This window comes from Vipera ursinii (genome assembly GCF_947247035.1).
Source record: "Vipera ursinii genome assembly, chromosome: 12".
NCBI classification, from domain to species: domain Eukaryota; kingdom Metazoa; phylum Chordata; class Lepidosauria; order Squamata; family Viperidae; genus Vipera; species Vipera ursinii.
Genome location: NC_139525.1, coordinates 613,185 through 637,080, shown reverse-complemented (window position 1 = coordinate 637,080; position 23,896 = coordinate 613,185). Strand labels below are relative to the sequence as shown.

Genomic DNA, 23,896 nt, shown 5'->3' with positions numbered 1-23,896 from the left:
TGCAGGGGGAGAGGCAGGGCTCTTCTCGGCCGTCTCCGTCCGCCCTCGGCAATTTCCGTGCGCGGCGGCGGCGGCGGCGAGGAGGGCGGCCCCGGCCGGGCGCGTCATCGCTTCCGACCTCGGCGGCGGTGCTCCGCTTTTTGTCCTCCGCGCCCCCCGCAGCCGCGCGCGATCCATTCCGGCGCCGCCCGGGTCCTACGCCGCCGAGCGCCCCTCGGAAGGCTTCGGCGCGGCCCGCCCGCCCCGCCCCTCGCTCGGCCTTTTCCGGCAGCCGTCGGCCCGGCTCGGCTGGTTCCGCCGCCGGCGGGGTCCGGGCCTGGTCTGGTCGGCGGGCGGGCGGGCGCCTCTCGGCGGGCCATGGCAGCCTTCGGGGTGCTGAGCTACGAGCACCGGCCTCTCAAGCGGCCGCGCCTGGGCCCGCCCGACGTCTACCCGCAGGACCCCAAGCAGAAGGAGGTGAGCGGGCCGCAGCGCCCGGCCGGGAGGGCGCCCCTGCGGGAGGGCGGCGGGCGCAGCGCCCCCCCGCGTCCGGAGGGAGAAGGGCCCGGGGGGGCGGCCGCGGGGGCTCCCCTCGCCCCCGCCCGGAGACCCGCCGGCAGCCCGCCCGTGCCCGGACCCGCCCGCTGGAGAAAGGCCGGGCTCCCCACGGAGGCTCCGCTGCTCTGGGCCTCGGGGGTCTCCCGGGGCTGCGGGGACGGGGGAGCGCCGGTGACCCCCGCCTTGATCCCCCAGGACGAGCTGACGGCCCTGAACGTGAAGCAGGGCTTCAACAACCAGCCGGCCGTTTCTGGAGATGAACACGGCAGCGCCAAGAACGTCAACTTCAACCCGGCCAAGGTGAGCCCCTCCCCCCGGACCCCCCGGGGCACAGGACGGCCCGTGGCAGCCCAGCCTCCGAGTCCCGGTGAGGGTGGGTCCCGGCTCTCCGGGCTGCCGACCCACAGCCGAAGGGGGCAGCCGCTGGGGAGAGATGGGGGCCGGGAGAAGCAGGGGACCGCGAATGCTGCCTGCCCAGGGCCTCGCCCTGCGTGGGGTCTTGGGATCAGGGGTGAAGCTCTGGGCAGCGGCAATGGGCTGACGAAGTGACCTTGGGAACTTGGGGCTGCCTGGCACCGCGTCACTAAGCCCGAGGTCTGAAAGAGAGAAAGTGGGCCCTGGCCTCAGGCGGGGGCTCTGCAGCGGCAGAGGAGCCTCTTCTCAGGGTGGGCTGAGGGTGCCGAGTCGTTGCTCTTGAGGGAAAGTGAGGCAGGGGCTTCCGCGGGGGGTGCCTTGGGGGCAAAGAAGCCTGGAAGCTCCTTTTCCTCTTCTCCAGATCAGCTCCAACTTCAGCAGCATCATTGCTGAAAAGCTGCGCTGCAACACCTTGCCCGACACAGGCCGTCGGAAGCCGCAGGTGAACCAGAAGGATAACTTCTGGCCGGTGACGGCTCGCTCCCAGAGCGCGATTAACAATTGGTTCAACGATCTGGCTGGAACCAAACCCCTCACCCACCTGGCTAAAAAGGTACCGCACTGCCAAGGCTCCCCAGATCCCTGAAGGGGTGGCTGAGGTCAGGAGACCCAGAGCATCTGTAAACCCTCAGGGTTCACTGTTGGACGGCTTTGGCGAGGACTTGGACAAAGAGACGGGAGCTCTGTCTGGGGAAGGGGAGCCCTTAGCATTTTGCTCAGGCAGGGCAAGAATGCGAGGGATGCACAGGAGTCCTCAGAGACCCAGCCCTGATGCGGAGCTACAGGTTAGGTGTTGTGCAGGGAGACGAAAGAACGAGACGGAGTGAGCGAAATATGGGCTGCAGTTCACACGATGCCTGGTTTCCTAGCCCTCCTCCTTGCTTGGTCTCTGACAAAACTGCCCGCAGCCATGTTTGAATCGCCCTCCTCCTGCTGTGCTCTGGCAGGTGCCCATCTTCAGCAAGAAGGAGGAGATATTTAGTTACCTGGCCAAGTACGCAGTGCCCGTGATGAGAGCTGCCTGGCTGATCAAGATGACCTGTGCCTATTACGCTGCCATTACGGAAACGAAGGTGAAGAAGCGGCATGTCATTGACCCCTTCAGCGGTAAGGGCTGCTGCTCAGGCCTCGAACGCTTCCAGGATCAATGTAGCGCCCCGGGCTTGGGTTGAGCTAGGCCTCTCTCAGCCTCCACCCAGGGCATCCGTTTCTCTTGCACCCAAATCGCCAGGATGATCTGGCTTTCCCCCCTCACCATCCCTTGTCTCTGTTGCATCCAAAGCCTTCTCTGCCTGAGGAATCCCAGAGCCGGTCCAGACCTGTCTCTGCCGCTGACCGCCTCTCTCCCTTTCTAGAGTGGACGCAGATTATCACCAAATTTCTGTGGGAGCAGCTGCAGAAGATTGCCGACTTCCATCGGCAGCTGCTGGCACAAGCCTGCGGCTCGCCCTCCAGCATCATGCCCCAGGAGGTGGAGCACTCCGTGAAGCAGTGGGACTACAATGAGAAGCTGGCCATGTTTATGTTCCAGGTGAGAGTGGGGAAGGGAGGTGGCCTCTGGCTGGCTGGCGGGTCCCCTTTGGTGGGAGCTGCGTTGAAGACAGGCGGGCTGAGGCCCCCGGCCCTCTCACTACGCCTCTGCCTGCTCCTTCCAGGATGGGATGCTGGACCGGCATGAGTTCCTGACCTGGGTGCTTGAGTGCTTTGAGAAGATTCGCCCGGGCGAAGACGAGCTCCTGAAGCTGCTCCTACCGCTGCTCCTGCAGGTCAGCCGCCGCTCCCCAGGCAAACTCAGAAGGGCCAGCTGGGTTGAAACGGGAAAACGGGAGTAAAACTGTAAGGAAGGGAGGGCTTTCGCTGGGTGGGCGCTTTCCATCCGTTCAGCGGCCTAGAAGATGGTGGGTGGAAGCTCATGCGCTGGGTCTTGAGGGAGTGCCCGGTGGGTCGGGGGGCCCCAGAGCGTGGTGGGCTTCTCGGCTAAGCTAATGCTGCAGCCCTGGTCTCTTTTCTCCCCAACAGTATTCCAGTGAGTTTGTGCAGTCTGCCTACCTGTCCAGGCGCCTGGCTTACTTCTGCACCCGCCGGCTTGCTATTCTGCTGGATGCCAGCGGTGGGCACCCGGCTCACCATCTTCCATCTCAGACGGCTCCGGCACTCCCCTCCACCCCGACTCCCCAGCCGGCTGCGGGAAACTCCTCCGCCACCCCTTTCAGCGACCTGCTGCTGTGTCCCCAGCATCGCCCAGTAGTGTTTGGGCTCAGCTGCATCCTCCAGGCAAGCGCTTGGCCTTGCAGGGTTCGGGAGGCGCATTTGCGAGTTGTCTAAGAGGAAAGGCCTTCAGAGAGAGCATAGGGACAATCTCAGCCTTTTCCTGGCTGCTCCTTGTAGCACTGCGGGCCAAGGGTCCGTTGCATCGTACGCAGGCCGCACCCACCCCAGCTCCGGCAATGTGAAAAAAAGTCACAATACATCGCGACACATTATGTGACGCGGCGAGTTTGACACCCGTGTTGTAGCAGGAGGGCAGAGAGGAAGCATTGGGAACTGCCCGCTGCTGAGGACGGGACTTTCCCTTAGAATCCTAGCAGGTGTGGTTCACCAGCGGAGACACAGGGGAGCCCAGAGGAATAGTGGTGCGAATACCCAGAATCATTTGGCTTTGGGGATCAGAGAGTACTGTGGAAATGGCTGACCATCTGAGTGCTGGGCACTGAACTGCCCTTGAGAACGACGGCCTCTTTCCCACCCCCGAGAGAACTCAACCTCCCCCTCGTCTCCTCTGGCTTTAGAGTATTGTCCTGTGTTGCCCCAGCGCCCTTGTCTGGCATTACTCCCTCACGGACAGCAGAATCAAGACGGGCTCTCCCCTCGACCATCTGCCCATTGCCCCCTCAAACCTGCCCATGCCAGGGGTCAACACCAGCTTCATACAACAGGTGAGCAGCAGCCCACTTCTTGGCTTGGGTCATCTCCAACCCTCGGGGCTGACTCGGGTGGGGGAGGGGCTGTGCCAGGCTTGCTCCCTCCTTGTCTCTCCGACTGGCTCAGGATCCTCGCAAGCGCCAGGGTCTTCCTCTGATGCCCTTTCCTTGCCAGGTCCGAGCCAGGCTCCGGGAGACAGAGCAGCAGATCAAGGAGCGTGGCCAGGCCGTGGAAGTGCGCTGGTCCTTCGACAAATGCCAGGAAGCCACTGCAGGTAGCCCCTGCCCCGACTCCCCCCCCGCCCCCTCCCTCGCTGCCCCTGTGTCTGAGCAGCTGGGTTGCAGTTCTCTGCTGCGCAGGCGGTGGGCTCCCTGCCTTTGACCTCTCCCTCTCTCTCCCAGGGTTCACCATCAGCCGGGTGCTCCACACTTTAGAAGTCCTCGACAGTCACAGTTTTGAGCGTTCGGACTTTAGCAATTCCCTGGATTCTCTGTACAACAGGATATTCGGGGGAGGGCCGAGCAAGGACAGTCACGAGGTGGGGCAAAGGGGCTCCTCTGCCTTGGTTCAGCCGTGGGGAAATGGGATCCAACAGGGAGAGGGCGTGATCGGGGCTTTGGACAGGGGCCAGTGCAGGGTGTTCTCTGCTCACATTGTGTTGGCACACAGTGCGCTTCCAAGGCATTTGATTCAGGACAGTCGGGTTGGGACTGCTGCTGCCGGGAGGTGGTCGGGGCTCCCAGCTGAAATCCTTTTAAGATGGACCAGAGAGATCTACCGCAGAGGAGGGAGCCTCCGTGTTCAGCTGCTCAGAGCAAAATCTGAAGCAGGGAAAGCAGCTCGGTGCAGATGAGGAGGCTGGAGGAAGTGGCTACGGCTTTTCAGCTGACGGACAGTCTCCCCCATGCAGTGCATGAAAGGAAGCAACGGCCCTGGCCGCTGGACCGTGGGGAGCTGTCTTGGGGCTTGACGGAAGGCTGGGGAGAAGGTTAGGCCGGCCCTTCTGGCAGATTAACCCCCTTGCTTTCCTGGCAGATCTCTCCCGACGACGACGCCGTGGTGGCTCTGCTCTGCGAGTGGGCCGTGAGCCACAAACGGTCAGGGCGGCACAGGGCAATGGTGGTGGCAAAGCTGCTGGAGAAGCGGCAATCTGAAATAGAGGCCGAGGTGAGCAGAGGGTGCTTCCACAGGGACTGGTAGAGGTGGTGTGAGAAGGCCAGGAGGGTGGGGCAGAGTGTTCCCTTCAAAAAGGAAATGTCCGTTGGGGTTAATATCCTAGAATGCCCCATTCTGACTCGGCCGGGATTGTTCGGTCACCCCAGTGGCCCATCTTGGCCACGGACAAGGTTGGACATTTCTGGCCAGGTCGGAACACTTTTGAAGTTGATACTGGACATTTGTAGCCAAGATATTTTGGCCTCAAGGTGCTTTATAAATTTCTATTTTCATCCCCGACAACTTTGTGCTCAGCCCACAAAGTTCATTTGAATATTCTGCAAACACAAATGAACACAACATCCAGAGTGCAGGTAAATTCTTTGGCAAGACCTTAAATCTACCTTAAAACGTTAGACGTTTGAAAAAGAAGAAAAAATACAGTAATAAAGCCTGTGAAATATTCAGCAATCGTGGTGCTCAAAATGGCAGAGATGGGGGTGTGAAAACTTCCAAAGTCCAAATGCAGCGTGAAAAGAATTGCCCTAGAAAATGGGGTGGTGTTGTGGGAGTGCAGATTCCCTTGTTTGGGAGCAGGCAGTCGCTGCAGGAGATGAGGCCACACGTGGGGTGTTTGTTCCAGCAGAAACTGCTGCAGGGGGCCAAATCTGGGCTCGGGTGGCCTGGGGAGGGCCTGGGGGCAGGCGTGGGGCTCACCGCCTTCTGCTCTTGTGCTTGTGCTCAGCGCTGTGGCGACTCAGAAGTGGTGGACGAAAAAGGCTCCATCTCGTCGGGTTCCCTCTCGGCAGTGAGCGCCCCCGTCTTCCAAGAGGTCCTCATGCAGTTCCTGGACAGCCAGGCCCCCGTGCTGAGTATGGACCACGCCCACACCCGGCTCCCGCTTGAGAGGAGGGGGGGGTCAGGCCGGGCTCCTCACGCCTCCCTCCCTCCCTCTCTCCCTGGCAGCTGACCCCAGCAGCGAGAACGAGCGGGTTGAGTTCTTCAACCTGGTCCTGCTCTTCTGCGAGCTGATCCGACACGACGTCTTCTCGCCTAACATGTACATGTGCACCCTGATCTCGCGGGGCGACCTGGCCATCGACCACGGGCCCCGACCTGCCTCCCCTTTTGACGATGCGGCGGACGAGCATGACCGGAAGGAGCGGGAGGGCGGCCACAGCCTCAAGCTGGAGGTTTGAGCTGAAAGCCCTCCTTGTTCTGATCGGGGGTGGTGGGGCTGGGCTGCTTCGGCTTCAGGGCACTGAAGGAGGCGCCTCGTCCCTTCTCCCTGCCAGGATGCCGGCCTGTCGGAGTGCCACATGGACATCGACCACAGTTCCAGTGCCATCTTTGATGACATGGAGAAGGCTGATTTCTCGGTAGGCCCTGGCCGGTCTTTGGGAAGCCCGTAGGTCCCTCCTTCCCTCGCTGGCAGACTTGGGCTGCCTCTTCCCAAGAGAGCCACTGCCCTCCAGTGCCCTTCCTGGGGGAAAAGGAGGTCCAGCCTATTCTGTCTGGGGCCTGTGGGGGCCTCAAGGGGAGCGGAAGCCATGGGATGCTGTGCAGAGAGAGGCAGAAGCCCTTGGTGGAGGGCACTCCTGCCTGCCCGGCTGTCGGGGACAGAGTCTTCCCTGCCAAGATGCAGAATCCACTCACCTTTCTGCCTTTTCCCTGCCCCCACCCCCGCCAGATGTTCTCTCCTTCCATGCACTGTGAATCCAAAGCCAGCCCTTCCCCAGAGAAGCTGGACCCTGAGAAGGACAGGCTGGCAGATGGGACGTTGGCAACACTTTATGACCAGCCTCGACATATCCAGTACTGCACACATTTCCCCATTCCCCAGGTGAGATGCCATGAGCTGGGCACTGGGGAAGGGCTGCTGTTTGCTGGGCGTGCGAGGGAATAAGCCGGGGCCTGGTGAGGAGGTCCCAGGTGGCTTCACCTGAGAGCCTTTGGGAGGCGCCTCCCTCAGAAAGGCAAGGCCTCCCTGTGGGGTGGCTGGAGAATCTCCCAATGACCGCAGTTGGGACCGGCTCTTTCCCGCCTTTCTGCCTTCTCAGGAGGAGTCGAGCAGCCACGAGTGCAACCAGCGGCTGGTGGTCCTTTTCGGCGTTGGGAGACAGCGCGACGAGGCACGCCACGCCATCAAAAGAATCGGCAAAGATATCTTGAAGGTGCTCAACAGGAAAAGTACAGCAGAGACAGGTTGGTGGAGCTGCTCAGGCCAAAGGGCTGTGTGGAAGCCATTGGGACCTGCGAAGGTCATCCCAACGTATCTCCCTTGGGCAGGCGGCGAGGAGGGGCAGAAAAGGAAGAGAAACAAGCCAGAGGCCTTCCCGACCGCAGAGGACATCTTTGCGAAATTCCAGCATCTTTCCCATTTCGACCAGCACCTCGTCACCTCTCAGGTGGGTTCCTGCGGCCGAGGGCTGGTCGGAGGCTGAGAAGAAGCAGTGGGGGGGTGGGGAGTTGTGCTTTAGACTGCTGGGCTCCCCCCTCCCTCCCTCAGGTATCTCGCAATGTCCTGGAGCAGATCACCAGCTTTGCCTTAGGAATGTCCTACCACCTGCCTCTGGTGCAGCACATCCAGTTCATCTTCGACCTGATGGAGTATTCGCTCAACATCAGCGGGCTCATCGACTTTGCCATCCAGGTGAGCCGCTCAAACCGGGGCCTGGCTGTGCGGAGCTTTCCCCCCCCCGGGCAAGGCCCCCCCGGGCTTGCTCAGGAGAGAGCTTGCCCGTGGCCGAGACGGGTTGAAAGCCCAGTGCCAAAACCCTCACCCGAAGGCCCCTTGAATCCCCAAGCACGCAAGGGCATAAACAGTAGGCAGCGCACTTCCCAGTTCTTTTGCCGTCAAGTGAGATGCCGCAGCCGCACTTGGTGACTTGGATGCCGAGGGCTGCAGCAGGACCTGCTCGCCTCCTCTTGGCTCCCCCCAAGCACAGCGTTCCCCCAAACCCGCCCCTTAAGCCTTCCCACCCCTAGTGGTGCTGGAGGCTATGAGTTGATCTGCATCTTCCCTACCCCCCCTCCTCCCACCGCACCCCCCCCACCGGATCCTGGATGGCTGCTTAGCTGCTGAACGAGCTGAGCGTGGTGGAGGCCGAGTTGCTGCTCAAGTCCTCTGACCTGGTGGGCAGCTACACCACCAGCCTGTGCCTGTGCATCGTGGCCGTCCTGCGGCATTATCACTCCTGCCTTATCCTCAACCAGGACCAGATGGCCCAAGTCTTCGAAGGGTGAGCCCTGGGCACACGCCTGGCCCTGCAAGCTTTAGGGGAGGCTGCCAGCCCTCCTGGATCATCTCCTTCGGGGGGGGATTGTGGGCTGGGGCCGCCAAGCCTGTCCTGGCTTTTTCCCACGTGCCTCTCTCCTCCCTCCCAGGCTGTGTGGGGTGGTGAAGCACGGCATGAACCGCTCGGACGGCTCTTCGGCCGAGCGCTGCATCCTGGCCTACCTCTACGATCTCTACACGTCCTGCAGCCACCTCAAGAGTAAATTTGGGGAGCTCTTCAGGTCAGTGCCCTGCCCTGCCTGTGGCCTTCCTGCCAGCCTTTTCCATCCCGAGCCCAGCTCCTTCTGCGCCTCCCCACCCGAGGGGGCTCCCGGAGGCCCGGCCAGGGCTACCCAGGTCCCACCGCCTGCTTTCCCCGCAGCGACTTCTGCTCCAAGGTGAAGAACACCATCTACTGCAACGTGGAGCCCTCCGACTCGAACATGCTGTGGGAACCCTTGTTTATGATCGACACCATCGAGAACCCCTCGGCCCACAACTTCACCTACACCAACCTAGGCAAGAGCCTGGCAGACAACCCGGCCAACCGCTACAGCTTCGTCTGCAACGCCCTGATGCACGTCTGCGTGGGGCATCACGACCCGGACCGGTGAGAGCCCGGCCAGCCGAGGGGCCACGGGGGGGGGGGGGCTGCTGATGCCTCTTTCCCTGGGGAGGAGGCACAGGAAGGGGAAGCAGGAGGTCTGGCCTTCCCTCTTTCTTCCCCCCACTTCCTAGCTCCTGGGGGTAGAGATTGGATTCACACGTTACTTTCCGTTTTATTGAATTAGCCACACTTAGTTGTCACTCAGCTTTGTGGCTTTTTCTGCCTCTTGAGAATCCGGCAGACCCGTTTCAAAGAGGGTTTCAAAGACGAGGCCCCGTGCACACCTCCAGGCTGGCTGGCCGATGCCGACCTCTCTGTGACTCTCGGCTAATAGCCACGCCCTCACCGGCCCCTGCTCTTCTGCCCAGGGTCAACGACATTGCCATCCTGTGTGCGGAGCTCACCGGCTACTGCAAGCTGCTGAGTGCCGAGTGGCTGGGGGTGCTGAAGGCCCTGTGCTGCTCCTCCAACAATGGAACGTGCGGCTTCAACGACCTCCTCTGCAATGTGGACGTAAGGGCGGGACAGGGAGGGGCAGGAGGGAGGTTTTACAGAGCAGGCATAACGTCTGAGGAGGACCCATTGGTGAAGCAGGTGTGGAAGAGGGCTGCGTGTGCTTGAAGGCCACTCTCTCAGGGAGAAAGCCTGGGCTTGGCTGCAGGGCCCCTGGTGCATTCCCAGGAGCTGGTTGCCTTTAACTGATCTTTTCCTGCCTTGACTTCTGGTTTAGCTCCCAGCAATGCCCCCATTTGTTCAGGACGTCGTCCTTCTCTCGTTCCAAAACACAAAACCTGACCCCACAGCCTGATCCGGTGCTTTCCTCAATCCCAGCATTTCAGGGATGTGGTTTAAGATCTGATTTGGGAATATTTGCCCAGCACTGGGGGGGGGGGGTCAGTTCTGAATGTAGATGGTAATACAGGCAGGGGCTCAGCCAAGCTGCCTTCCTCCTTACCTGCAGGTGAGCGACCTGTCTTTCCACGATTCCCTGGCGACCTTTGTGGCCATCCTCATCGCTCGCCAATGTCTGCTTCTGGAGGACCTGATCCGTTGCGCGGCCATTCCCTCTCTTCTCAATGCTGGTGAGGGTCCGGCTGGGGCACCGTCCGAAGCAGTCCCGGAGAGAGGCCCAGCCTGAAGGGCAGCCTGTCCCCTGACCAACCTGCCCTTCTTTTGCAGCCTGCAGTGAACAGGACTCGGAGCCCGGGGCCCGCCTGACCTGTCGAATTTTGCTGCACCTCTTTAAGACACCTCAGCTGAATCCCTGCCAGCAGGATAGCAGTAAGCCATTGGGCCTCGGCTCTCCCAGGACGGGGGCGCCTTAGGTGTGTCGGCTGCAGCAGCGGTCAGTCCAGGGCTAAAAGCGTGGGCTCCCCACAGGTAAGCCCTCGGTGGGCATCCGCTCGTCCTGTGACAGGCACCTGCTGGCCGCTTCCCAGAATCGCATCGTGGACGGGGCCGTCTTTGCAGTCCTGAAGGCCGTCTTTGTCCTGGGTGCGTACTTGGACACAGTCTTTTTTGGGGGGGAGGGGCGGAGTCAGATCACTGGATTAGTCCCCCCTCCTGGTTGCAGGGGACGCCGAACTGAAGGGGTCTGGGTTTTCCCACCCGGGAGGGGTGGACGACGTCCTGGATGACGACAAGAAGTCGGCCGGGCGGATGGTCTCCATTGAGACAGCCAGCCTGGATGTTTACGCCAAGTACGTCCTCCGGAGCATCTGCCAGCAGGTAAGACTGTCGGCCCTTGCGGGGAATGTTTGCTCAGAAATGGGCCTTGTCCTGAGCTCGCTCTGGGACTGGTCCAGTTGCTGGGAGGGGGCGGGTGCCAAGCCCCCTTGAGGCACAGACGTGCCTGTGAGGAGGGCCCCACCAGCCCTGCTCCCGGGGCCGCAGGGGGCAGATGGCTCGGTGTGGCTGGCAGAGCCAGAGGCCCCCAGGGTCAGTGGCACGCTCCTCCCCCTTTGTCCACAGGAATGGGTTGGTGAGCGATGCTTGAAGTCCTTGTGCGAGGACAGCAACGACCTGCAGGACCCCGTCCTGAGCAGCACTCAGGCCCAGAGGCTGATGCAGCTGATCTGCTACCCTCACCGGCTGCTCGACAGCGAGGAGGGCGAGAACCCCCAGCGGCAGAGGATCAAGCGCATTTTGCAGGTTCCTGGAGGGGGGGCGCTTTGGCCAGGCGGACGGTGCTCCTTGGCCTCTGCAGGAGCCCGGTGGGAGGGAGGGATTGGCTCTTTCCACGGACGAGGCATGTGCTGAAATTCTGGCTCTCTTCAGGAGAGCACGAAGCCAGCGGGCGGGTTGGCCCCACAGCAGGGCTGTCCTCCTGACAGAGGCGCCCGTCTGCCTTCCTTGCAGAACCTGGACCAGTGGACGATGCGGCAGTCGCTGCTGGAGCTGCAGCTCATGATCAAGCAGACGGCCAGCAACGTAAGGACTGGGGCCGGCTTTCGGGCTTACCTCCCTGGGAGAGGCCAGGGCAGCTCAAGAGGCCCCTGGAGGAGGGCAAAGCCTGGGAGTTCATCCCAGCCGAGTTGCACCGCTGTCCTCTTGCCAGGGCTCCAATGTTTGACTGCCCCCCCTCCGCCTCCTGCAGCAGGAGATGAATTCCCTCCTGGAGAACATCGCCAAGGCCACCATTGAGGTGTTCCAGCAATCGGCAGAGACCAACTCGGCCAGCAACGGCATCGTCAGCCTGGGCAGCTGCTCCAACCTCATGCCAGCCAACCCCAAAGCCAAGCCTGTCCTGAGGTCAGCAGAAGTCGGCAGAGGCGGGGAGGGGGGGGGCAGGATGCAGGGGCTCCGCTGGCCTGACGCTGCTTTCTCGCCCACCCAGCTCCCTGGAACGGTCCGGAGTGTGGCTGGTGGCGCCTCTCATCGCCAAGCTCCCGACCTCTGTGCAGGGCTACGTGCTGAAGGCCGCGGGGGACGAGCTGGAGAAGGGGCAGCATTTGGGGTCTTCCTCCCGCAAGGAGAGAGACAGGCAGAAGCAGAAGAGGTGAGGGACCGGGAGGGGGGGAGGGAAGCCCTGTGAGACCAGCCCAACCTCTGCCCTTGCCTGCAGCATGACTCTGCTGAGCCAGCAGCCCTTCCTGTCCCTGGTGCTCACCTGCCTGAAGGGCCAGGACGAGCAGCGCGAGGGCCTCCTCACCTCCTTGTACAGCCAGGTTCAGCAGGTAAGTGGAAGGTCCCCAGGGCGGCTTTTTGGGGGGCTTCCCTTTCCTGGCCTTTGGCCCCCCAGCAGCTTCTGCCTGCTGAGGAAGAGCTGTTCCCATCACCATCCTCTTAGATTGTGACCAACTGGCGGGAAGACCAGTACCAGGACGATTGCAAGGCCAAGCAGCTGATGCACGAGGCGCTGAAGCTGCGTCTGAATCTGGTGAGCTGGGGGGGTGCAGAAGGGGCCCCCTTCTGCCTCCCGAGGCTGCTCCCCTAAGCGTCGGGCAGAGCTGGAGCTGTTGGCCTCCTTTTGCTCCCCTCGCCTCTCCCTTTTTAGGGAGCTCCCTTTCCTTGGACGGGGGAAGCCCCCCTCTTTCTCTGCCCCCAGCCTTCTTGCGGGGCGGGAGCTCATGTGGTCCTTCCCGCCAGGTGGGGGGCATGTTCGACACGGTGCAGCGCAGCACCCAGCAGACCACGGAGTGGGCGGTGCTTCTCCTGGACATCATCAGCAGTGGCACGGTGGACATGCAGTCTAACAAGTGAGCCGTTCCTTCGCCATGACCTCCCCCCCCAGCCCCTCACAGGGGGCCCTCTGATTGTGATGAGGGGGGTATTTTTGCCCTGTCTGCTGGGCCTCCTGCAGGGGACCACATCCTTAAGAAGTGCCCCCCCGAGAGCCCCATCCACAGCAGGACAGGGGCCCAGCTTTCCTGGCCACAAGGGCTGTGTGAATTGGCAGCCCTTCCGGCACAAGGGCAAAGCCTGGCCTGGGCCAAGGGGGCTGCCGCTGCTGCCACTCCTTGCTGACCGCCCTTCCTCTCCGGCCCTGATCTTCCAGTGAGCTCTTCACCACCGTCCTGGACATGCTGAGTGTGCTGATCAACGGCACTCTGGCCGCTGACATGTCCAGCATCTCGCAAGGCAGCATGGAGGAGAACAAGCGGGCCTACATGAACCTGGTCAAGAAGCTGCGGGTAAACCAGAGCGCCCCCCGGAGGGAAGGGGTGCACTAGCGGTGTGTTCCTGGGTCGACCTCTGCTTTTTTCCTGCGTAACGCTCTTGTGCTTGAGGGCAGCGGGCAGGAGGGGGCCAACCGGGGGTCCCTGTCCGGAGCCACAGGAGCGAGGGTGGGATGGCTGGGGCCACGGTGCAGCTCCCCTAGGGCAGCCGCAGTGGCAAGCGTGGCCGGCTTCCTCTGCAGAAAGAGCTGGGCGACCGACAGTCTGAGAGCCTGGAGAAGGTGCGGCAGCTGCTGCCCCTGCCCAAGCAGACCCGGGACGTGATCACCTGCGAGCCCCAGGGCTCCCTCATCGACACCAAAGGGAACAAGATTGCCGGCTTTGACTCCATTTTCAAGAAGGAGGCAAGTGGCTCCCTGGGGGGGAGGGGGGCCTTGGCTCTTGGTGGGAGAGGACGGGGGTTGGGCTGCGGGACTGGCAGTTTCCAGAATGAGGAACGAATCGCCATGGCTGTCCTCCCCCCCCCCCCAGGGCCTGCAGGTCTCCACCAAGCAGAAGATCTCGCCCTGGGACCTCTTCGAGGGCCTGAAGCACTCTGCTCCGCTGTCCTGGGGCTGGTTTGGGACGGTGCGGGTGGACCGCAAGGTCTCCCGCCTGGAAGAGCAGCAGCGGCTGCTCCTCTACCACACCCACCTGAAGCCCAAGCCCCGCAGCTACTACCTGGAGCCACTGCCACTGCCTCCCGAGGAGGAGGAGCCCCCCACTCCGCTGCCCCTGGAGCCGGAGAAGAAGGTGGTCGAGCCGGCCAAGGCGGAGAAGGCCAGTGCCAGCACCGGCAGCTCCGCGGCGGAACCCAAGAACAAGAGTAAGAGCAAGAACAAGAAGCGCGCCCAGTCGGCCAGCAAGAGCGAGGTGAGCCTTCTCCCCAAGGCTGGGCCAGCCCTCCCAGCCCCTCCTCCTGCCTTCTCATGGCCTTTGCCCCCCTCCCCCACCCAGGAATACCTGATGAACGCTGGCCGAGGAGTCTCCTATGGTGCCGGCATTCCCACCGACCTCCTGCATCACCAACCGGGGAACGCCATGTCTCGCCTGGCCTACGGGCAGCCTCCGGTGGGCCTCTATGCCCAGAACCAGCCCCTCCCAGCAGGTCAGTCAAAGGCCGGCGTCTCCTGGGGAGGAGACCTCCCCCCCCAGCCTGGATTTTGGCAGCTTCCCCAGCAGGACCACCAACCTGAGCCGGGACAGGGAACCCAGCGGAACAGAGGGGCGTCTTCTTGGGCTCCCTCCAAGCTCCCCCAGGCCTCTGGCACTGGCCGGGGCTGAGCTAGGCGCCCCTGGCCTCTTCCGCCTGGAGGTGCCCAGAAGAGATGTGCTGCTTCTCCTTGCAGGCGGCCCTCGGTTGGACACATCGTACCGGCCGGTTCGCATGCCCATAGGCAAGCTAGTGCCTAACCGGCTCCCCTACGCAGGGGTCTTGCCAGCCAGCATGGGCATGCTGGGAATGGACCCTTCCTATAAATCAGCCGTCTACAGGCAGCAGCAGCAGCCGCCACCCCCTGTGCCTGGGGGGCAGCTCCTGCGCCAGCAGCTGCAGGCCAAACTGGTAAGCTCCCAGGGAGGGGATTTGCAGAGTGGGTCGCCCGAGAGAGGGTCTCCTGTGGGCAGCCGAGTTCCGGAGACCTCTTTGAGGCAGCCTCCAGCTCTTCCAGAAGTGGGACGAAAAGCACCCTGGTCTTTATCCTTCCGCACGGCCCAAAGTAATTTGGGAGAGCATTTGTGCCCAGAAGGAAAGATCTCGGGGCCAGCAAGGGCACCGACTGTGCCCCAGCTGCCTGTGCCGTGACTCTCTCTTGCCTTCCCAGCAAGGCCAGGGGCTCCTGGGGCAGCCGCCAGTGCGCCAGATGCCTCCCACTCCGGCTTATGGAACCGGGCAGTCCTCACAGGTGAGTCCCCAGCCCTCCGGCGGCTTCTTCCAGGAAACCTTCTCCTGCCCAGACAACTGGGAAAGGAAGCTGGTGGGGCCGAGCACGGTCTCTGTCCGGCAGGAGCACCAGAGGCTGGCCGCCTTTTTCTCTGACGCCTCTGAGCAGTAACTAGCCTGCTTGGCCCATTGCTGACCCGGGCCCTGCTCCCCTCTTCCCCCTGCAGGGTTACACCCCCTACGGGGTGCCTCACCTGGGCCTTCAGCAGCATCCCTCCCAGGCCAGCACCATGGTCCCTTCGACCTATTCCAGCCAGACCTACCAGAACACCCACCCCAGCGCCAACCCTGCCTTCGTCGACGCCGTCCGATCCATGCAGAGGCCCAGTGGATACGTGCACCAGCAGGCCCCGGCGTATGGGCACGCCCTGAATGCCGCCCAGAGGTACCTGGGGGAGCTGCAGGGCTGCGTCCGCCCCCACCGATCCAGCCAAGGCTCTGCCCGAAAGGCTGCTCTGGCCAGCCGGGGGGGGGCTGTCTCGGCCTGCCCTCTGATGCGCCGGCTCTCCCCGGCCTCCACTTCAGGTTTCCCCATCAGCCGATGCAGCAGCCAGCCATGATGGGCAGCATCAACCACCTGAGCACGCAGGGGGTCCCCGCGGGGGTCCGGCCCAGCCAGCTTCTGCCTGACCAGCAGCAGCAGCAGCAGCAGCAATACCTGAGGCAGCAGCAACAGCAGCTGCTACGGGTGAGCAGCGACCCTCTGGCAGGCCCCTTCCCTCCCTGGGGGGACTGTGGACCTGCCTGGGGGACTGGAAGTCTGTGGCAAAAGGGGAGGGGTCTAAAAGAGGGGAGGTGCAGGCTGCTTCAATGGCTGCCACGGGCGCAGTTGGCAGAAAGCCGCCTGGTCTGAGGTGACCCTCCGTCTTCCCAGGGGCTCCTGGCTGCGCTTCTCACGGATTCGCTTCGCCCTTTTTTTGCAGCAGCAGCAGCAGCAGCAGCAGCCCCCCCCACAGCCGCAGCCCCAACAGCCACAGCCACCCCCCCAGCAGCCTCCCCCAGTGCCCCCCGTCCCTCAGCCGCAAGCTCAGGGCCAGCCACCGGGACTGGGGATGCAAGGCCTGGCTCCTCAACAGCCCCTGGTAAGTCCGGAAGTCCCTCTTCCTGGGGTAGCCAGGGATTCCCAGCCGCCCACAGCCTCAGTGACGTCTCCCCCTCTGCGCAGTTCCAGCGACAAGGCCTCCAGCAGACGCAGCAGCAGCAGCAGACGGCCGCCTTGGTCCGGCAGCTCCAGCAGCAGCTCTCCAGTAAGGCCTGGGCCCCGGGCCCTGTAGCTCAGACGGCCGGGCAGGGTGCAGCCTCCCAGGCTCCTCTTAGGGGAAGGAAGTGGGGTTCTCGGGGGGGGTGCTCTCCCTCACAAAGCACACCGGAACAGGCGGTCCTCAGTGAGAGCTGAAGGCAAGGGAGGGAGCTTCGTGGGAGGGGGGATCCAGGGGGCCGTTGTGGGTCCGGAGAAGCAGGCTGCTTTTGGCTGCCAGCATTGCTGGAGGAAGCTTCTCTCCCCGCCTCCTTGCCAGGCCTTCTTCTTCCCACCTGGCAGATCAGAGCCGTTCACAGTGGCGGCGTCTGAACTGGGGGAAGGCAGAGGAGCTGCCCACCCTGGCACCGGGGGAGGGGACTCTGCTGACGCTTCAGAGGACCCACCGAGGGGCTCTCTTGGGCGTCTGGCATGTGGGGCGGCCCCGGAGTTGGGCTCCTCCTGCTGCCTCAGCAAAAAAGTCTGGCTTGTAGGGGGAGGGATAGAATTGGGGCTGCCCCTCGGACAGCTTTGGTCCCTCTTGCAGCCTTGGAGATGGGCCAGCAGCTTCCCTCGGCAGGCTGAGGAGGCCAAGGCTGCGGCGACTGTGAGCCTGGGGAGAAATGGGTCACTCCTACAGTGGTTTGTCCTCATCCTTTCCCCCCCAAGAGCCCCCCCGCCACGGGCCCAGCCGGGTTTGGCTGGAGTGGGATGCAGGGAGCCGTGGCTACATCACAGACGTGTGCTTGAGAAGCTTGTCGGGCGCAGGGGAGCTGTGTCCTGCCACAGAGCCGGGTCGTGTGATGGGCACCTCCTGCGGTGCCCTCCTCTTCCACATCCAGCCAGCTTCTGCCCCAAATACTGAGCTGTTTGCTCCCCTCCCTTCCCAGCATCTGACTGCTTGTTTGGCCCACACAGATACGCAGCCCCAACAGAGCAGCAACCCATTCGGACGGTATTGAGCCCCGCGAGAGAAGAAGCAGCTTCACGGTGGACTTGGAAGGGCCATTCTTCAGGGCCGGGGGGGGGAACCAGCCCCCCACCCCACCCGTGGACTCTGGCCATGCAGCGGCACCCCCCACCCATCCACGGCCAGGAGTGTTTTATCATGCCAAACGAGTGTTTTTAATCTCCACTTTCTACCAGTGTTTCTGAATCCTGTGTGATTGCTAGAGTCTCCCACCCCACTTTGATTTCAGCTTTTAATAAGTTTTTAGTATTTTTGTTAAAATAATGACAAAAAAAACAACTTGTAAGATTTTATACTTTATTTATACCAGATGAACCCTGTATCACAGATGTCCTGAAAAGAAATACACAGAGCATACTTTCCAGAACGCATCTTGGTTTTCCGGAGCGGGAGGGGACGGAGGCGAGGTGCAGAGCTTCCTCTTTCCGTATTTTGAGATCCGTTCTCCTAATTGGTGCTAAAAAGGGGTGTGGATGCCCCCCGTCTCCTCCGGTTCCGCTTGCCTGGGCTGTTAACAAGGGAGAACGTGACCCTTCTGTGGGTGGCACGGAGAGGACGGCCAGCCATGCCCTCGCAAAGCCAAATGCGGAGATGGCTGGGCAGTCCTGCCCACGGGCATTGCTGTTCAGGCACCCGCTTTGGTTCGAGGAACCGTTGAGCTGTTGAGCAACATTGGCATCTGCAGTTTCTCTTCCCTTCCGATGTCATCTGTCTTAGAAACATTGGTGGCCCTTGAGCCGCACACCTGCTCACCCCCCAAGTCTCTTGTGTTTGGGGGTGTGAGAGATGGTGCTCTGCTGGTTTAGTCTCCCCATTTTGATCTGCTGGCTTTGACTGGTTGGCCTTGGCTTAATTGCACCGCAGGATTCGTGTGTGTGTGTGTGAATTGTCCAAGTCTGGTGCAATGCTGAATGGTCCTGTGCAGCTGGTTTTTGCACAGGGAGGGCTTCCAGCACAGAAGCTGATTTCCCCACTAAAGACATTGGGGGGAGGTCTTTGCAGAAGAGGGGTGAGGGGCAGCCCTCTGTCGAAGTCTGTCACCTCGGCTTTTCCCCAGAGCCGTCTGTGGGATAGTTCAAGGTTTGCGTCCTTTTCAGTGTGGTTGGTGGAGGCCTGGAAAGGACATGAAACCCCCCCCCCCTGGTCTCTTCCAGGAGGCTTCCCGTCTCTTCTAGGACCTGCAGGATCCAGTCCCAGTGCAGACTGGGGCACCTTTCTCTGAAGTGAGCCTCCCTGGCCAGGGAGGGGAGCTGGTGTCTTTCCGGAGGTCCGGCCTGGCCTTCCATCTTCCCACGTCTGTTACTTGTAGTGTTTTTATACCTTATGCCCTCTTTCCGGGGGTTCCCCTACAGCCCTGTCTTCGTCTTTGTCTGAACAAAGCACGTGAAAACCCTTGTCCTTCGCCTCTTCTTAGATGAAGGTTGGCAAGTGTCCAGGTTACCCAGGCTCATTCTCCAAGACAGCCAGTTGCAGCCATTTTCTTCCACACACACAGGCTGCATCGCATCACGCGGTCCCTCTGAGCGTTGCCTCTTCCTCTGATCAGTTCCTCTTTGCTGTAAAAGAATGTTTATGCACCACTTCATCGGAACTCATCCAGGCTAATCTGGATTCCCCTAGTCCAGTGCATAATCAGCATTTTAACTCTGCCCCCTTCAAGGCTAACTCCCATGTTTGCTAGTCCAGGCCAACTCGCTGCAGCCGTCTTGGCTGCTCGGGCCCTGGAGGACGAAACCTCCTGGCGTGTGGCTCTCCCAGCGTAGAAGAGCAGCATCCTGGAGGCACGTGACCTGCTGCCCAACGAGGTCACTGAACATGAGGTCTTTCTGGCTTTTACCAGATGCACACAGAGCTCCCTGAACCATCTATAGTTGCCACTTCCGATTCAGGTTGCTGACGTGAGTGGGCAGACCTTCAGGATTGAACCATTGCAGGTCTTCTGACCTGGGGAAGCCCTGAGTTGTTGCTTCATGGCAGAGATGTTCAAGAAATGCATGGAGCCGAGGAAGGACCCCTGCCAGGTGCCGATTCCTTGCCCTGCTGTTACCGTGGGATCCGACCCTCTTCTGCGGTCAGAGATGCCCTCCCGTGGCTTCTGGCTCCTCTGCCATCCGTCTGGTTGTGACTGGCCACAGATTGCCTAGCACCCAAAGGCTGCTTGGGATCTGGAAAGCTGCAGGCTCTCAGTGCACGGGAGCCCCATTCTGAGCCACAGTGGCGGCAAATGCAAAATAGGCCTTGAAGAAATGGCCTCTGGATCTGCACAAAATATTTTCTTCTTGAAATTAGTGTGCAATCTTTTCCCAAAAGCTACCGTGTTACCCTGTTGCAGTGAAAGATTTTGGGGCAGGCGTTTATTACAGCTTAGCTTCTGCAGCCCATTTCAATAAAGTCAAGAATAACGATTCGTCAATCTGAGAAACAGGCTCTCCTTCAGAAACGCTTATTTGTTTCTTTAAACGCCAGCCCTGCGTTGGCTCATTGAAGCAACCCAGAATGTGGTTTGCCTGGTTTCTCCTTAAGTCTTGTGTGACCTCTGGCACTGGCATCACTGAGCAAACTCCAGTTAATCCCACAAAAGTTTTTGATGCCTGAATGTTTCAAGGGCACATAACCCCCATCAACAAAGTTCAACTGCAGAAAGTCGGATGCATCAAAAGTCTGTGAGAGAAGCCAATTTGCTTCAAAGCATTTGGGTACAGGAAAGCAAGCTTCATTTTCTCTGGGGGTCCAGATCTTCCCCTGAGCCTCGGCCTTGGCATCAGGAAGTGAGCCCAGAGGCTGGGCACCAGTTTGAAGCCCAGCAAATGATGGAACAATTATTCCCTCAAATGGCTGTATGTAGTGCTCTGAATGCAGGACGGTAGCCATCAAAGTCTCTCCATACCCAGAAGAAGTCCAGAGATGGGGCAGCAAAATTCTTACAAATGTCTATTCATTTCCTCTAATGTCCTACTTTTATGTTCTTAAGTGCAGCCAGATCTCCGAAAACCTCAACCTCGAGGGATCTCTCATTCAAGCAAGTGAAACCCAACCAGCCCTTTACTTGGGCAAGTGCAAAACACACCAAGCTATTAAGACACCATTTAAAAAGGTGTAAAGACAGCAGTAAAGCTAATATCTCCTCAATAGTTGGAGAAAAAAAATCTGGGTGGGCTTCAAATGGCAAGTTGAAGAATGGATTCATGCTTGTGTGTGAACTTGAAAAAGGTCCATTCATGGTTGCTTTTGCCAGACGCTTCCTTTGCAGCCCCTGGAACTCTCTGCTAAGGGAAATTATCACCAGCTTCTGGACTTTTTCTATACAGTACATTGTAAAGCATTTATGCCTGAATGAGCTATTAGATTTAGATTTAGATTTTATTAGATTTATATACCGCCCTTTCCCGAAGGACTCAGGGCGGTTTACAGGGCATTTTAAAATCACATCAATATAAAATACAAAGTTAAAAGAGAATTAAAAGATTAAATTATCCCTGAAAATAAAACCCCAGTTAAAATTCTCAGCCTGGGTCAGAGAGCTCAAAGAGCCACTTTTGAGCTGAGTGGTAGCGTTTTATGTTATTTAAGAATTTATATACTGCTTTAATCAAGATTTAAGTCTACTTTTATTATTTGTCACGAGGTTTTACATTATTGCTTTGAAACGTGATGCTTTTATGACCCTTGAAGCTAATGTTTGATAGCCAGGACTATTAAACTGGCTACATAAGTAAACTCAAGCAGGGATTTTGTTCCTCTTGTGTCTGGCGGCAATTTACAGCCCTGGTATCTTGCCCATTGCTGGTGGATTTTGTCCAGAGTGAAATTTCAGAACCTTAAATTCTGTCCTCTTAATTGGGCCCCAGAATCCAGGAGGACTGTGTGTGATTCACAGAGACCCGCCGTTTACCTCATTCCTTCAGGCTTCAGGAGAATGAAAAGCACAGTAGAAGCTGCCCATTAGGGAGGACATGAAGCCGGCCCTTTTGTTACCGTCTCTGATCTTTTTAAACACCTGGCCCAGTTCCGTGAAATACGGATGGTTTCCCTCAGGTGGAGCTGATGGAAGCAACAGGCGGAAACGGGCATCCGCCCTGTTTCTCTGACCGACTCTGAAGATCTGGAAGGAGACTCAGCAGCTCGGCAGCTTTCCCCTCCCGAGCTGGAGCTGAGCTGGTCCACTAACCCAGCTCCTGCCTGACCTCCTGCCCATTTTGTCTCATGGTTTGTGACTCTTTCATAGCATGGAGGACACGGAAAACCAGGGCCTCATATCCCCTCTGGGGAGTCATGTCTAGTGGTCAGGGAGCGTCAGCCCGTTGGAATAAGAGTGGAATTGGTCAATTTCCTCTGAGACGGTTGCGATCCGGGAGGCAGATCTGGCAAACGTGGCCTCAGTGAACGGGGTGGGAGCACCTGCTGCTGAAAAGCCACTGTCTATGGAGGGAGCAATTAGCAGGGCTAAATTTAACCAAAGGAGCATCACTCCTTAGCATCAAACCCAAAATGGTGCCACCATTTCATTTTTTTAAAAGAGAAAAATACATGAAAAGCAAATCTCTTGGATGAGAAAAGAATTTTTCTGGGGGAAACCTGCTCCTTGGATGATCAGAGGCTGGTCGGAAGGCAGCAAAAAACCTGAGTGAAGGAGAGGGAGGGGGAGTGAACGCACAGCACCTTGGACAGCACCCCAGGCAGGTGGAAGACTCGGGCCGCCTCCCAGGGCCCCTTCCTCCCGGTGGCCGGAGTTTGGCCAGTCTGCAAGCAAAGGGCTTGGAGATGCTACGCAAGGTCCGCCAAGCTCCAGATTTCAAAGTGGGTCTGAAATAAAAGGCCGGGTTCGTGTTCTTTCGTTAGGTGCACACGTGCCCTGATTTGTCCCTATTTCTTAGAGCAGGGTTTCTCGATTTAGAGACCAACCTTTCCATCCAGAGCAGATTCCGAGACAGCCTGGGGGTCGTGGAAAAGAGCACCCCGGAAACCACAACTGCAGTTGCTCATTTGGGGGGGCTGGGACCCAAAGAATGTGGAAAGACCAGGCAGACGGGGGGGCCTGGGAGGCATGTGCGGGAGCTCTTGGGGGGGGCGAGACCAGTGGAAACGGGGGGGAGGGGAGGCTGCTGAGGTCTGGGGAGAGCAGAAGGGGGGGTCTGGAAGGCAGGGCAAGCAAGCAGTGCGCCCTTTGTTTCTGGGCCCATCAGAGGCAGCCCGCGCAGTCCCTGCCGCGTCGCCCTCTCCTCGGAAGCCTCTTCTGGGGAACGGGGGGAGGGGCAGCTGCTCCCGGGCTTCTGTCGGGAATCCGGACGAAACGAGACGCCGGCGCCGGCAGACCCGCCCTCCCGGGACCGGCCCGAAGGAGGCAGTTTCGCGGGGCCCGGGCGCCCGTCTCCCGCTCGCCACCTGCTGCGGGGGGCTTCCGGCGCGGGGGCTGAGTCGGGGGTCGCAAGGACGTCCTTCCCCGCCCCCGCGCCCTACGGCCCCCGCGCCGCCAAGCACAGCGAATGGCCGCCTCGGGTCTAAGGAGGATCCCTCCCACGCCGCGGCCCCTCCTCGCCTCCCGCTCGCGCGCCGCCGCTGCACGCGGGCGCGCGCACTCGGCCGGGCGCGCGCGCGGGGCGGGGACTTCGGCGGCGCTGACGGCGGCCGTTGCAGGAGACCTTCCGCGCCCCCTCCCGCCGCCGCCTCCGCCGCCCCGGCTCCTCCCGCGCCGGCCCGGCATGGCTGCCGCGGGACCGCCGCCGCCGCCTTCGCCGCCAAGGGGGGAGCAGCAGCAGCAGCCGCAGCGCCTCAGCGGGTGAGCAGTCGGGGAGGGGCGACGGGGAAGGCGAAGGACGAGGACGGCGGGAGGGCGCGCGGCGTGGCCGGGGGGGGCGAGGGCAGCCCACCGCGCTTCCCCCTCGCTCCCTCCGCAGCTGCAGCAGCCGACCCCGCGCCCCCGCCCGATCGCCCGCCGGTTTAGGCGAGGATGGAGCAGGCGCGGGGGCGCGGAGGGGGGCTGCCGCTGCTGCGGCGACCGGTCTCTCGCGTTGCCATGGTGACGGTGCAGGAGGATGGCAGAGGACCCCCATTTAGGCGGGGGGGCGAGCGGGGGCGGAGGCTGCTTCCCCCTCCCCGGCCCGCGTGCCTCCCCTGTGCGGCGGGTCTCGCTGGTTCTGCCGCGCCGCAGCCAAGGACGGGGCGCCCGAGGAGGGAGACGCGCGAGCGGGGCGGCTGCTCCGACGCCCTCTCCGGCCCGGGTGGGGCCGCTCGCCCTCCGCCTCCGTGGGGAGCCTGGGCTGCGGGCACCGCCGAGGTTGCTCCGGGGCTGGCAGAGAAGGGAGAAGACGGCCTGGAGCGCCCGGGCGCCGTCCCGCCTTGCCCTAGCCTGAATAGCGAGGGAGGATCGGGGTCGTCCGCCTGAAAGGCGGGTGAGCCCCAAAGCTTTTCCCCGGCAATGATATGGGAGGAAGGGGATGTGCCTCTGTTTGTCCCCCTACCGAAGTTGTTGTATCTCTGATCTGGTGCTGGAGTGACTGAGGAACCTTGAACATGAGCAGAGTGCCTTCGTTGTGCCCACCGAGCTGGCAGGTGCAACGCCTCGGCTGCCCTCTCCCCCAGCCTGGCTCCCTTTGCTCAGTGGCACCAATATCCGGCCCGAATCCTGAGATCCTTCAGGGAGCCTGGGGGGCAGAAGGAGGAAGGGGGCAGTGACAGGAA

The 23,896-nt window shown here is 60.9% G+C and overlaps 1 protein-coding gene across 3 annotated transcripts; it reads left to right on the top strand.

The window, feature by feature from the left end:
- Positions 1–140: 140 nt before the first annotated feature.
- Positions 141–17,580, top strand: MED12 (mediator complex subunit 12). 3 transcript variants are annotated; one of them, XM_083372068.1, is made up of 44 exons: positions 141–456; positions 733–837; positions 1,313–1,504; positions 1,899–2,058; positions 2,307–2,482; positions 2,607–2,717; positions 2,971–3,225; positions 3,741–3,887; positions 4,048–4,147; positions 4,275–4,411; positions 4,909–5,040; positions 5,774–5,900; positions 5,995–6,221; positions 6,324–6,407; positions 6,719–6,871; positions 7,089–7,233; positions 7,318–7,436; positions 7,538–7,681; positions 8,107–8,270; positions 8,416–8,547; positions 8,688–8,915; positions 9,281–9,425; positions 9,874–9,994; positions 10,092–10,193; positions 10,293–10,406; positions 10,486–10,640; positions 10,884–11,063; positions 11,271–11,342; positions 11,509–11,663; positions 11,749–11,910; positions 11,977–12,088; positions 12,202–12,291; positions 12,501–12,610; positions 12,910–13,045; positions 13,273–13,434; positions 13,562–13,942; positions 14,027–14,177; positions 14,419–14,633; positions 14,893–14,973; positions 15,179–15,396; positions 15,537–15,699; positions 15,935–16,093; positions 16,177–16,258; positions 17,167–17,580. In XM_083372068.1, the coding sequence occupies exons 1-44, from the start codon at positions 358–360 to the stop codon at positions 17,208–17,210; spliced, it is 6,447 nt and encodes a 2,148-aa protein (XP_083228194.1). In that variant the 5' UTR covers positions 141–357; the 3' UTR covers positions 17,211–17,580. The 3 variants fall into 3 exon arrangements, with proteins under 3 accessions (XP_083228194.1, XP_083228193.1, XP_083228192.1); XM_083372067.1 differs by having other exon boundaries at positions 7,089–7,436; positions 15,944–16,093; XM_083372066.1 differs by having other exon boundaries at positions 7,089–7,436.
- The last annotated feature ends 6,316 nt before the right edge of the window (positions 17,581–23,896 follow it).

Bases quoted from the DNA above. Each gene is read 5' to 3' on its own strand.
- MED12 (XM_083372066.1), top strand. From the start codon at position 358: ATGGCAGCCTTCGGGGTGCTGAGCTACGAGCACCGGCCTCTCAAGCGG. The intron at 12,089-12,201 runs GTAAGTGGAAGG...CCATCCTCTTAG, and splicing joins TGTACAGCCAGGTTCAGCAG to ATTGTGACCAACTGGCGGGA. The intron at 15,700-15,934 runs GTGAGCAGCGAC...CTTTTTTTGCAG, and splicing joins AGCAACAGCAGCTGCTACGG to CAGCAGCAGCAGCAGCAGCA.